The 13,851-nt window shown below is 44.4% G+C and overlaps 6 protein-coding genes across 6 annotated transcripts; 3 read left to right on the forward strand and 3 right to left on the reverse strand.

Annotated features, from left to right (window-relative positions):
- Window positions 1-105: 105 nt before the first annotated feature.
- On the reverse strand, window positions 106-2,027 carry BRETT_001836 (uncharacterized protein; the record flags this gene model as incomplete). The annotated part of the gene is made up of 2 exons (XM_041280377.1): window positions 106-1,639; window positions 1,672-2,027. 2 exons carry the CDS (start codon window positions 2,025-2,027, stop codon window positions 106-108), a joined length of 1,890 nt encoding a protein of 629 aa, XP_041135260.1.
- Window positions 2,028-3,129: 1,102 nt separating this feature from the next.
- Window positions 3,130-3,621, forward strand: BRETT_001837 (uncharacterized protein; the record flags this gene model as incomplete). The annotated part of the gene is made up of 2 exons (XM_041280378.1): window positions 3,130-3,468; window positions 3,547-3,621. 2 exons carry the CDS (start codon window positions 3,130-3,132, stop codon window positions 3,619-3,621), a joined length of 414 nt encoding a protein of 137 aa, XP_041135261.1.
- Window positions 3,622-4,251: 630 nt separating this feature from the next.
- BRETT_001838 (uncharacterized protein) lies at window positions 4,252-6,648 on the forward strand (the record flags this gene model as incomplete). Its single annotated transcript, XM_041280379.1, has 1 exon — window positions 4,252-6,648. One exon carries the CDS (start codon window positions 4,252-4,254, stop codon window positions 6,646-6,648), a length of 2,397 nt encoding a protein of 798 aa, XP_041135262.1.
- A 727-nt stretch (window positions 6,649-7,375) lies between these two features.
- Window positions 7,376-10,105, reverse strand: BRETT_001839 (uncharacterized protein; the record flags this gene model as incomplete). The annotated part of the gene is made up of 1 exon (XM_041280380.1): window positions 7,376-10,105. The coding sequence occupies one exon, from the start codon at window positions 10,103-10,105 to the stop codon at window positions 7,376-7,378; it is 2,730 nt and encodes a 909-aa protein (XP_041135263.1).
- An 876-nt stretch (window positions 10,106-10,981) lies between these two features.
- Window positions 10,982-12,154, forward strand: COQ2 (Para-hydroxybenzoate--polyprenyltransferase, mitochondrial precursor (PHB:polyprenyltransferase); the record flags this gene model as incomplete). The annotated part of the gene is made up of 1 exon (XM_041280381.1): window positions 10,982-12,154. One exon carries the CDS (start codon window positions 10,982-10,984, stop codon window positions 12,152-12,154), a length of 1,173 nt encoding a protein of 390 aa, XP_041135264.1.
- A 541-nt stretch (window positions 12,155-12,695) lies between these two features.
- Window positions 12,696-13,123, reverse strand: BRETT_001841 (uncharacterized protein; the record flags this gene model as incomplete). The annotated part of the gene is made up of 2 exons (XM_041280382.1): window positions 12,696-12,881; window positions 12,947-13,123. 2 exons carry the CDS (start codon window positions 13,121-13,123, stop codon window positions 12,696-12,698), a joined length of 363 nt encoding a protein of 120 aa, XP_041135265.1.
- Between the last annotated feature and the right edge of the window lie 728 nt (window positions 13,124-13,851).

Raw genomic sequence — 13,851 nt, forward strand, 5'->3', positions numbered from 1 at the left:
AATATACTTTTACACTCAATGTGTACAAACTATCATCTAATATACACATCACACATTCAGCTAAAACATAACTTGTTACCTAATCATACCTAAAACACCTTTAATCTACTCGGGCCCATACTTAACAAAAACCTTGACCTTGCCAGGGCAATGGTAGCGCTTGTTCAACTTCTTGATCTTTTTCTGCAAGTTCAAAATCCGGCTCCGCACACTGTAACTGTACTTGATGTCGTCACCGGGAAGAATCACATACAATGCATACTTGACCTTTGCAGGGTCGGAGGGCGGGGATGCAGCAAGCAGGTTGCCGCTTTCGGAATCATGTGCGTCATTGACGCTGCCGATGGCCTGCAGCCGGAATAACAGCGAGCCTGGCCGGATGTTGCCGCCGGGATGAATTCCGCAGATGACGTGCATCATCTTGCCGCAGTACTTAGTCCAGTAAATAAGGCTCTCCCCGTTTTCGGGGTCCGCCTCCATCACCAATTTTTCCAGCCGCGAGTAGAAATTCTGCTCGCTCGCGGGGATGTCGCCACCCCAGCGCTCACACCCGGCCATGCCGATTAGTGCGCGGATCTTGTGCGAGAGCCCGTGGGAGCCCGCAATAATTCCCGTTGTGGCAACATGCAATGCGGCGGTGGGCTGGAGTTCCTTCGGGTAGGAGCAATGCACAAAGGCGATATTACAGAGCGCCGGCGCCACGCGCAGGGACACTTCGTTGGGCACTATTGCGGGTGCCGATGGGAGCCCCGTGCGCAAGAGCTCCCAGTACTTCTGTGCAAGGAGCGGCGCATACGGCCGCGTTGCGGTTAGAAGCGGATCTTCCAGCTTGATCTCATCCGGGATCATTGAGTACAGTACGCCCTCTCGGACTCCGCCCTCGCTGAAGTGGAAAGTCTTGATGCGCGGCAACGATTCCAGCGCCGCGCATAGCATGAGTCCCACTGCGGGTAGCTGCTGTTCCCTGCGCTGCGACACGCGGAAAATCGTGCTGCTCGATGCGCTGGCGCCGCTGAAGCAGCCAAAGGACTGCCGCCCGTATTTGTAGCCCTTCGCAATGTCAGGAACACTGCGCTTCAACATGAGGAAACTGGCCATGCGCTCGACGCTCTCGCAGGTCGTGGAATAACCGTTAATTATGGTCTGAATCGGGTATTCGGGCTCGCACGCAAGCAGAAGATGGCCAAGGCCGCGGAAGCCGCCGCCGCACACAAACATGCGGAAGCCGCCATTGGTTTGCGCCTCGTCCAGCAGCACTGGCGGCATATGTAGCTGCTCCAAAGCTGCGGCAAATGCGGCCTTAATCTCTCCGTATAGCGCAGTGACGGGTGCGCCATCGTATTTCATGCGCCGGGTGAGCGCCGCGGCGCCGTACGGCAAGGACACCGGCCGGTCGCTAATCTTGACGGCGCCGTCCTTGGCGCGGATCCAGCTGAGCTGCACGCCGCCGCCGCCCATATCCATAAAGAGGCCGGAAATGTCGTGGAAGGAAGACGCAACACCGTATGCCGCAGTGCGGCCCTCCTCCTCGCGGCTCAACAGCGCAACCTTCCACCCCGTGGCGTCAAATATGGAATCACGAAACTGCTGCGAGTTGGGCGCCTCGCGCACAGCCTCGGTGGCAACAACCTTGACGCCACTCGGGGAACTCCGAAATCCTCGCATATCCACCTGAATCTTTTCATGGCCTGAATAATTTCGTGAACCGCGGTGTCCGGGATCGGCTTTCTCGCGGAAGACCGGGTGCCGTCCGGCAGCTGCACGTCAAACAAGGAGATGCCGAGCCGGTCTTTGAACACGCAGGGCATGATTCGCGCGTGGTGCGGGGCCTTGGAGGAAATCGAAAACCGAATCCCGTTTGAGCCTATATCGACGATCGCCGTGAGTGCCCGGCCGACCACCGAGGCCTCGTCGCTATCGTTGCCATCATTCATATTTTCGTCCTCCGTCAGCAAGGCTGTGTACGCCTCGTCTATGTGGTGGCTGTCTGATGTTTCCTGGTAGAGGAGGTTGTCATCGAGGGACATTTTTTTTTTTTTTTTTCCTGTGCCCTCCGGTTTTCCTCTGGGTGATTGTATCTGAATTCGATCTTGGAGAAATTAGTGTTCTGTCAATGTTCTTTTTCGACTCTGCTTATGTAGTCTAGAAAATCACCAATGAGCTGCTAACTGGTACTCTGATAACTGATACTCTGATAACTGATACTCTAATACTCTGATAACTGATAACTAATACTCTGATAACTGATAACTAATACTCTGATAACTGACTATTTTCACTTACTTTTCACTGACTGCTTTCACTCACTAATTCTCTATAGCACTATAGTGTTTGCCGATTTAGGATATCTTCTCTTTTGTAGGATATCTTCTCTTTTGTAGGATATCTCCTTCAATATCCACTTCTCTGTACAATATCACTTTCTTCAATCTCTTCAATATCCACTTTTCTGTATATATCCTCTTTGTACTACCTTCCTAGATCGATACCGCAGTACAACTATACTTATGCTCTATAATAGACACCAACAGTATCGCTTTCCAATATCAAAAGACAATCTATCTGTATTCTATCACGCTAGTTACTTTTCTAATACTATCCGTAATAGCCAATGCCCGCCTTTGCTATACTTAGCCCCTATCTGCAAGATTTAAATCGTAAGTCAAATGCACTAAACTGAAAAATTACAGCTTTCGCCTCACATCAATTAAAGACGTTACTCATAATTTTGATGACATCTCTGTCACAATAAATTTTTGGAAATTGAATTGTTAAGAGTCACTCGCGGCTTCAAGGTGGGGGAAGGGCCAAAAAATTTTGAAAAATAAAATGACAAAACTATGGCATCAAAGTCAACGCAGAGAAAGACAAGAAAAAGGTTTTCATATTATGGTGTACAGATGTGCTTGATCATCTTTTTATTCATCTCTCAGATCGTCAGTCTCGATTTGGGTCGATCTAAAATTTGCAAGATGCCAACTGTAGCTTTATGTGTTGATGTGGCTAAACCAACAAGCTTTTCAATTTTCTTGATCCGTTTTTTCTAGCATATATCTGCCACCGTATTTAGAGCTTCACCTTGGACTCAGCACTTGTTGTATCCTATTTTGTGCCCTTATATTTTTACCAATGGAAGCCGCACAAAGTTCTTTTGAAGAAGCTCTTAATTCGGCTTCGGATGCATTATCGCCAAAATCAGGAGATATCATCCAGGATTCTGCAGCTGCTAACATTCTCGAAGCTTCCAGCAGTGATGCTGATGCTTTGGATGAGGAGAGTGTGAGTATCAGTGCAGAATCAGACGAGTCAACTGAATTATTCGATACAATACATGTTAGCACATTTTTCAGCTTTTTGGCAAAATGCGGTGTGAATCTCGTTCTTCCGTTTATCAATGGAGTGATGCTTGGATTTGGTGAGATATTTGCTCATGAATTCGCATACAAGCGCCACTGGATAGGTGCAAGGGTAGGTTTTTGCAAACTAAGGTGAATTTTTACGTACAATTAAGCTTCTGCATACTAACACCACTCGTTATTTTTCAAGATATACCCTCCTAGAAGAATGCTTGCCGCCAACTCTGCTAATGGCGGAAAGAAGGAGAAATCTGTTTTGATGTAATCTTACTTGATGTTACTTTTTGTGAGTTTCCTAGATTTTTGCCAATCATCACAACAATACATGCATTGCAGATAATAAATTAAATCAAATTTCATTCCATGTTGTGCTTTATGCCAATATACGGCCGGTTCATGTGGAAGATGATGTGTGTTCTTAATGTATAAAGTCATCTTCTAACATGTACATACTGCTTGGATTCTACTCTTTTCAAAGTCCAGTTTCTCGGTTGCTCTGGAGCATGCACTATTCGGCAAGCGTTCTGTAACACGTCAAACAGGATCTCTCCCCGCAATAATATCTTCGGGGCAAAAAATATTATTTAACCTGATGAAAAAAAGTCCATCCTACGATCGGCATGGTCGCGGAGTTCCTATTTGTCCGTACCCCACTTGAGAAAAAGGACTTCCCGGTGCGTTATCCCGCAAGTTTGCGTATCATGCAGAAGTTGGCCGTTACATGCTTCTCTCCCTTTTTGGCATATAAAAATTGAAGAATAAGGGGGAAATGGTATTCATATATAGAATATATATATCCCTCGGTTTGGCAGCTCCTTTTATGATTCTTGTTTTCTCTTATTCTCATATATTCTCTACTCTATGATAAATTCGCAATCCCTTTCCATTATAAAAGATGTCTGAGCTTGCCCAGATTTTCACTTTTCCCCAACAAAGGAGCAAAATACCGGTTAGGAAAATTCTTGCCTTTTACATAAAGCATCGCAAGCTATTGACACGAACAGCATACATTCTCATACTTTACTCAATTTTTAATGCTGGGTCATCTGTGCCGTCAAACAAGAGAAAAGGATCATCTAATACCAAGAATGCACATTCAAAAAGACCAAGCCATTTAACACTTAAAAGAATTCGTTCTTTCTGGAGTCGTTCTCCCACAATTAGCTTTTTCAAGCAAGTTCTCACCAAAGACAGGAAATCTGCACTTCGAATAGCACAATATCTAACATGGCAGCTGGGCTTACTCGGTGTAAAAGCTGCAATCACTTTGAATATAGCCTCCTTGGATGGAAAACTTGTGTCGTTGATTGTGGGGAAGAAATTTAAGCAATTCTTCAAGTGTTTGGTGATATGGTTTCTCATCGGCATTCCAGCTTCATTAACAAACTCCCTCATTAGGAAAGTCCAGGGTATGTTGGCACAATCGTTCCGTACTGGGGCAACAAACACCATTATGGACAACTATCTTCCAAATTCTGGAAATAGCAGCATTTATCAGTTGACGAACAAGATGAGTGCCGGGTCAAAGGACAAAATCTCTGCCAGCAGACCGAACAAAGTCTCCAGTCCTAACCAAATGGTCACTGTAACGATTGACCAACTCGCAGATACTGTTTCGAAGCTCCCGGTTCAGCTTATTGATCCGATTTTGGACATTCTGCTTACTGCAAACAGATTCAGTAAAGTCAGCGAGTATGCAACAGAGAGCTCCCTCCTGCTTGGGTTGATTGCAAGTGTGTCAACGTTAGTTTTAAAGGTGTTCACTCCAAACTTTGCCAAGTTGACATCTGTCCATAATGCTCTCGAGAACAAATTTCACACATACCACACTCAGCTCATCAACCACAAAGAGGAAATAGCACTTGCAAGGGGCCATCGGAGAGAGTTGGACCTGCTTGACACGTCATACTTCGAATTGGAGAGATTTCAGAGGTTGGAGCTTCGGAAAATGGCCATTTACAACTTTGCAATGGGTTTTATTTTCAAATATGGACTTGGAGCATTTGGGTTGATGATGTGTGCGGCGCCAATATTTTCAACTGCATACTTTTCAGGGTTTGTTGTGGATGAGAGAGTCGTTTCCCGGCTGGCGGCCGACTTTTTTGCAAATAAACGGCTCTTATTGTCTGCCTCGGACTCGTTGGGCCGTTTAATTTACTCCAAAAAGGCAGTACAGAACATCATCGAGTACTGTACCTCACTCTACGGATTTGATGCCTCCTTAAAGGAGATAAGCATGCTTTCTACGAATAGTTGCGATCTAGATGGCGATCATTTGATTGAGGGACCAAATGTGTCGTATGGAGAAGAAATCACCTTTGACCATGTTCCTGTTATAACGCCAACAGGAAATATTCTTGTGAAAGATCTCACATTCTCCATTAAACCGGGTCAGAGTCTTCTGGTGATTGGACCAAACGGGTGCGGAAAGTCGTCGTTATTTCGCATTTTGGGAGGATTGTGGGAAGTGCGGAGTCCAGGTCACGTGATTGTGCCTTCATCCCGCAAGCAGGTGTTCTATCTTCCGCAAAGCAGTTATTTTACGTATGGGACACTTCGTGAGCAGATTCTATATCCTGATTCAATGGCCGAGTATCGGGAAAATGTTGAATTTGCAAGAAAAAGGGGCAATACGGTGGTGAAAGACGACCTTTATCTTATGAAGTTGCTCAAGTTGATTCATTTAGAACATCTTTTGGCCAATTCAGACAGTTTGAGCTCTGACGATGAGGATGAGGCCGATGGATTCCAGTTTGGGGAGCTTGCGGGATCAAAAAACTCTAGAAGCAGCTTTTTACAGGATGAGAATTCGAGACTGAGAGGTGGAAATTCGCACTTCCCACCTTCTGGGCTCGACATTGTGGCAAAATGGCCCGATATTCTTTCAACTGGCGAGCAGCAAAGATTAGCCATGGCCAGATTGTACTACCACCAGCCTAAATTTGCCGTTTTGGACGAATGCACATCAGCAATTTCGCCTGATTTAGAAAAAGAGTGCTACCGAATCGCTACCAAGTCCTTTGGCATTACCGTTTTGAGCGTTTGCCATCGGACTTCACTTTGGAAATTCCATGATTACATTCTCAAGTTTCAAAAGGGGCCTCAGGACAAATATGCAACTGCTCTTTTTACTAGATTTGATCCTGAAAAACGGCTTCGGAGACACAAGGAGCTTCTCCAGATCAAAGCAGACCTCAAGAAAAACCAGGAGTTGGTTGCAAGACTTGAATTTTTGAAAAGGACGCAAAGCCGGCCGAATATCAGAAGAAAGATGCTGTACATAGACGAATAAGTATGTTTTAGGAAGTGTTTGGATTTAGGAAGTATTTGGATGATTCAGAAAGCGTTTGGATGATTTAGGATGTATCTAGATGATAAATCTAGTAGAAGCGAATATTCTGAGAATCATATTTTCTGAGATATATCGCGTTCCCAATGTGAACCGATGATTAATGGTGAAGATGACACCGAAGATCTCGCAGAATTGAGGTGTTACTAACCATAATGGTTATTTATGTTGTGTTCAATATTTCTAAAGAATAAGTAAAGTATGAACGGTTTAGATAAAAATAAAAACTTAAGAAAGTTTGAAAAGAGTTATCCGGATTTAGCTGGAAGAATTGAAGACGATATGTATTTGTATGCTTTGAGTGAATGTAATTAGAGGAGGAGTGCCGATCAATGTGACGGATATTCGGCAACATTTTTGTTGTGTTAAAGTGAGGTGTCAGTTTGGAAGTAGTTTATGAAGTTAGGCCGATTTCAAGCCGTTTTATCAGGGTTGATAAATTATATGTATACCTTCATGGCCCTTTTCTTTCGCATTACTCTATATTACATCATCTCCTTTCACACTACTTTCACATTTTCACACCATTTTCACACTCTCTCACACCATTTACACTCTCATGACCATACATCTTAGATGACAAACATACAAGCTAAGCCAACACCCTAATCAAAGATATAGTAAATTCGTAAAGACCTACTTATTTAGTAAAAGAAAGCACTTGAGGCCCTCACAGAAAAACAACATGCCGGTTCTCGGTATGCATTATTTCATACCAGTCCCTCCCTGTTTTCCAGCACTTTTCCATGATTTCAGTTGCCTGGGTTGCAGAAGGTGAGCCTTGCGCAACCAGATCTCGCATTTTGGTCTTGTATAAGGCTTTTTCTGGCTCACTTTCGCACTCGCAACCACCCACAAATATAGGCAAGATGAGGCAAAGCGAGCTAGGCTTTGCAGTATCAACAAAATTGTCGAGGACATTAACAATTGAATCGGACATGTGCTGAACGAGAGTCGATTTGCGAGGAATTTGAAGTACCCGGCGGTATAATTGAAGCATGCCCATCAGTAGGAAGCAGTGGTTGGATGCCACGATACTGTTGAATGAGTCCTTCTTTGCCGTTTTGTCGGTGTCGAACTCCATGATGCCCAATTTTCGGAACTGGGTTTCAATCTGTAACGATTTTTCTATAATTGCGGGGCAGATCTTGAACACGGGTGACACGGGTAGGCCAAGCTCCCTGCGGCGTCGATCGACGCGTCGGCTGAAGTTGATCTTCTCGATGAGCTTGCACAACTTGGAGAAAAGCGGGAGAAACTTCACGTTGAACCCAAGCATGTAGTCAATGCTCTTGTGCGACTCATCTTTGAAGAACGTCCCGTCGTTATCCACGTCATAGTCGATTTGTTGCTGGTTGTGTTTGTCGGTTGCCGTTTTTTCGTCGTCTATCGTCTCTTCAAGCGACGATTCGGTCCAAGCGGGCGAAAATCCCTGCGATGCAACCTCAATCCGGTTCATAAACTTGTCAATTTCTGCTTCAGCGGGCTCAAGGGGTGATGAGAGACTTGAGAAAATGTCGATGTATGCGAACCAGCGAATGAGGAAGTACAAGAGCTTGGATTTCTTGATTTCGGAGCTCATGTTGGCAGTAGTCGGGGAATCGGACCTCGGAAAGTCACAAATCAGCTTCCGGAACGGCTGATTGTACCCACGCATCAAGATTATCTGGCGTGCCCCCTTGATATGGACCCGCCATTTGTCTCCGGAAAATGCAAATACCATAAATGAGCTGAGGAAGATCACCAACGTTAAAGTAAGATCGCTTGTCGAGGTATGTGCATTATCTAGCAACGCCAACAAATCCCGCAACGCACGACTCATCAAGGACTCCTCAATGTTGTAAGGGGTGTGTTGGTGCAAGAGTGTTGTTCTGTGTGCAATTCCATATGCAATCATGATCGCCATCAATCCCTCATTCTGCATTGCCAAGGCCGGAAGAACCGTTTTAAACGGGTTGCTTGCGTAGATCGACGGGTCGGCCGGCGTCAAAAGAAGCGAAGTCGACTGAAGGAAGAAGTTGAACGACTCATAGTAGTAGGGGACGTTCAGAAGAATGTCCGGGAGAGGCATGATACCTCTGGGGATCGAACTTTGGACCGGAGCCTCACTCTCTAGTTCGTCCACTAGAAAAATCTTCCTTCTCTGGCCCGTCAACCTCTCCAGCGGGTCCGAAAAGTGAATTTTCGTCTTCCCGTACGTTCTCCGCCTCCATATGTTCTCCAAATCGTCTGTAAAATCGTTCATCTCCGCTCGGTGCAATGCAAACACATCCTGATGTGCTTCCGATGAGATTTCTGCCGGTTCAACAGACGCTTTTTCTATTTGTTTGTCGGCTTTTTCATCTTTCCTCTTTTCTGCCGCAATTCTTTCTTCTGCTCCATCTCCTGAATACGCAGCTGCCTTCCCGGGGCTTTTTGCACGGTCACTCGCCCCGGGTTTTTCCCTGCAAGATGTCCTTTTCCACTTGTCAATACCTTCAAACTCGTCTTTCCCATCATTCATATTCTCAGCCTGGAATTCACCCAAATCCTCTAAAAAGGCCCATGGATTCGTCTGCACCACATCCCCGCCTATTATGCTGCCGAGAGCATCCGAAACCGACTTGATGCCCTCCCCAAAATTCCCAATGCTCGATTGCTGCGTGTCCAATTGCTGATCCCGATAATCTTCAAGTGGCACATCACCAAAAGACTCATCTAATGATCGAAACCCGCCCAATATCGGGCTGTCAGCATCCCTACACTCCTCCGCAGCCGGATTTTGTGTCCTCACATCCCCACCAGATGCCATCCGAAGTAGATACTCGAGGTTTCCCGACGGACTCACGATGTGGTCCGACTCGCTTCGGGTCGACGCGGCGATCGACGCGCCTCCGGACATGGCGACCGACTCCACATTGTTGACGGCATCCCCCCTTGATTCCCGTATTTCTTCGGTACTCTCCGGCTCCAGCTTCACCCTAACCTTCTTCCCCGCCACAAGAATGTTTTTAACAGGTGGTTTTTTGCGTTTATTCTGCCCAATAATGCCACACATGGCCGATGTGCCATTTTTCAGCCTTTTCACTCCAGTTTCCGGTTCCTTCTCACCGTTCGGCTTCACTAGGCTTTCCTGAACAGACTGAAACGGAAGGGCAATCTTCTTCACCGGCTCCTGCAGTTGCTCACGTGATATTGATGCTATCATGTTCAGTTTCTCTTTCTTTGGTTTTTTGTACGGCCTTCCTCCCCATGTCAAAACAATCGAGTAATCGCACTTTCTCTTGAATTTCTGGCAGTTCATACAAACCGGCCGGGTCTCGTCGCACTTTATCTTTGCTTTCTTGCAGGCGTGACATCCATTTCTGCTTCTTTTCTTCACCCCGGCACTTCTCTTTCTTTTTTTTGAATATGTAGCCATCCGAACAAAACTTGGAAAATGAACTTAGAACAGATCTAGGAAAAGTCCCGCTTGGGTTCAGATCAAAGATCCAATTTGTCTTCGCCCTACTGTTTGGTACTATTCACTTTGGGCAAATCGAAACTCTTCTAGTTGCACACTCCGATATCCTCTTTCGTCGATGAAATTTCAACCAACACATACGATCTTTGGATACTTCTTTCCCCTATTTCGGAAGTCGGCGCTTATCTGTGTGCCTTTTAGCTGTATTCTCTCCTTTGTCAGGCCTAAGTTTATATTCGACCGCTTGCGTTAATCGGCAGGCAAACAGTCGAATTTGGCACTGTTGCATTATTCGTTTTTTTCCCCACTCGGATAATCCTGGATTTATATAAATGGCATTCCCTGTCTTTGATAAGCGTGTAAGCGGATCAGAATTTTTTTTTTTTTTTTTTTTCAAAATGTGTCAACTCCAGCAGTTAATTGGGCGTAGCCGAGTTTTGGTGCTAAAACAGGTAACAGTAAGAGTTCCGCACCGCACAATGCGACTCCCGCGACCACCCGATAACAACGCGGGGCTTCACTAGAGCCGGAACCCGATTCCGCCGAATCAGGAATGTCCAGCCGAGGCAGTTTACGTTTATATGCGCCAGTAATTATTTATGCGCATAATTGGTATTTTTATGCTGGATCTTGACCCGTTCTTTTCCTGCGATGCCCCTTGATCATTTTGATCCCTTTTCTCCCCTTCTTCTAAGTTAGGCGCATATAAATAAGAACAAGAATCCCTTTCCTTTCTTTTTTAATTATCTGAGGGTTTCCATCTTCACTCTTTTCTACGCCCCTTACCTCCTGTCCTTTTAATCCTTTCTCTCTTTTCCGGTTCATTCTTTCATCATGATTCCCACATTGACTTCCAGATTCTTCTGGAAGTCTTTAACCAGACCATCTGTGTGTAGACAGGCTGACCTAATGTTTATAGTGCGGCATCAAGTTGTGAAAAGTTTTCATCATCCCACTATGTTATACTCTCTTAACAAGAAAAGGGCATTTTCAACAACTCCAAAGCAAAGAGGAGATACCGTGTTGCCAAAAGCCAGGCCGGGTCGTTCCAAATTTACCGAAAAGGAGATCGAAACCGCCAAACAAGAGAGATTGGATGGCCTTGGTGTCTTGAAGAAGTTTCCAGAAAAATGGATCCCCTACATGGAGTTAATGAGGATCGAAAAACCTGCCGGAACGTGGCTCTTGTTAAGCCCGTGTATGTGGGCCATTACTATGGCCGGATACATGACATCCGCGCCGTTTCTTTCAACAGCATGGATGCTTGGTGTTTTTTCTGTAGGTGCGTTTGTCATGAGAGGTGCAGGGTGTACAATCAATGATATATGGGACAGAGATCTAGACAACAAGGTGGCCAGAACAATCGAAAGACCTATTACTTCTGGCCGCGTTAATGTGAAGCAGGCAGTGGCGTTTTTAGGTGCTCAATGCATGGTTGGGTTACTTGTTTTGCTTCAATTGCCGGCAGACTGCTTTTTGTTAGGAGCCTCGTCTCTTTTTTTTGTGGCAACGTATCCTCTTTTTAAGCGGTTCACGTATTATCCTCAGGCAATGCTTGCAGCATGCTTTAATTGGGGTGCATTGCTTGGATTTCCGGCAATGGGGGTCTGGAATTGGTCTGTGATGATCCCGCTCTACTTGAGTGGCTTTTTCTGGTGCATGCACTACGACACGGTTTATGGACACCAGGATAAGAAGTACGATGTGAAGGTTGGAATCAAATCTACAGCCTTAGCTTGGGGAAAGCATTCCAAACCTGTTTTTGTTGGTTTGGCAGTTGCCCAGATGTCATGCCTCACTCTTGCCGGTTTAATGGCCGGAATGGGGCCTGGCTTCTACACTGGTACGTTTATTGCCGGATTTAGGCTTTTCAACATGATCCGAAAAGTCAATTTGGACAATCCTGCTAGCTGCGGCTTTTATTTCCGTGATAACATCAAAACCGGACATGTCATTTGGCTTGGCATCTTGTTGGATTACATTCTGCAGCTGCTTGGCTTTTTGTAGATGCAGATCAGAAGAAGGTGGTAAGCAACCCCCTAATCATGGAAATGCAATTTCGTTATAGAAAGGCTTAGTTTACTCGTTATAGAGACGTTCATTAGAGACGGTGATCTAATTATTAGATAGTTCATCAAGAAATCCACTTATTTATCGAAGGCTTTCTTATCCATCAAATGCGTGTTTGTCAATTGAATGCTTGCTTATTCACCAGATACTTGCTTATTTATTAAATGCTTACTTATTTATCAAATTCCCCATCAAATGCTGGCCTATTCATCAAATCTTTACTTCCCTTATTCATATAAATAATGTCTGTTCATAATAGAAACTCCTATTCACTTCTCAAATTCACTTGACGCAACTCTAAAAACATATCTTGTCCCATCACTACTCTACATCATTCTCAAAAGCAAGTACTCATGTTTATTATGGCTCGCTAACAGTGTGTATAATTATATAGAACGTCCACCGAATGAAACATCCCAGAAAAGTTATAACCCTCTCTTATTAATCTCTTTATCCACGACAAACAAAAAGAATTTGCTTAAGCAGCATTAGAGTTCATCTTTCTCTTTCCATTTGGAGTAGCTGCAACATTGACAAATCTTCTGGTGTATAGAAGTCTCTTGTATGCTCTTCCCTTAGGCTTCTTTGGCTTTTCAGTCTTCTCAACCTTTGGAGTCTGAGACTTAACCTTACCAGCTCTTGCTAAAGATCCGTGAACTTTACCCTGTAATAAAGAATTACGTGTTAGTACTTTTTCCTTCAAACTTGGTCGTAACATTAAAATTTAACATCGTCTAAAGCAGAATCGCCCATGTATGTTTCCACAATTTGCAATGTGCGCCATATCCTAATCGAGGAAACCTCATTCGCCATTAGTTGTGTCTTAACATTTGAATCAATCCAATATTTATCATTACACCTGTTTAACGCTATATCCTCTTTGCCTTGAATGCTTTCCTTCAACATTATAATATTATCTGTTTCCAAAAGGTAATACACCTGTGTTTTTTTAATTCAACATGGATGTTTTCAATGAGTATATCTCTCTGTTCCTCCTTATTCTACTACTCCAACTGCCAATAAACATTTTTCTGTTCTTTACTGTCAAGTTTGCTTTAATCAATCTTTCCACACGTCGCCTTCCAATGCTTGAAATTAGTTTCACCATATCCCGAACCACACACAAGCTCCGCTTCAACTGCTATTAGACGCCATGTAACCTTGTTCATACATACCATATTGTCTTATTGGTTTAGTTTTCAGTTATGGTGTTATAGTTTTCACTTTAAACAACAAAAGGTTGTACTCGCACAAACGTCAAGTAAATTTGGCCTGTGCTTTTTTTGAAGGTGAGGGGGAAGTTTTCATTGAAAAAATTTTGAATGCGAACCTTGGACAAAAAAAAAATTAATAGGGTCAAATAGCAGCTCTTGCTGGTTAAAGCCACACACCGCGCGGGCTGAGTTAGAATTGTTAGATTCGCGGCCAGCATAATAGTAGGTCTTTTATAACCCTTCATGTGATCACGTGATTTCTCAAGGGTGGCTTTAACGTTGTAACAAAGGCTGTAATATATTAACTGGAAAAGGCATAATGCCGAATCTCGCCAGGTCCACCACTTATACATAAACTACTTATTTTGTAAAAGCCCAGAGATCATGCAATGCAATTAAGTCATATTTATACAATGATTA

Source organism: Brettanomyces bruxellensis, chromosome 4 (assembly GCF_011074885.1).
Source record: "Brettanomyces bruxellensis chromosome 4, complete sequence".
NCBI classification, from domain to species: Eukaryota; Fungi; Ascomycota; class Pichiomycetes; order Pichiales; family Pichiaceae; genus Brettanomyces; species Brettanomyces bruxellensis.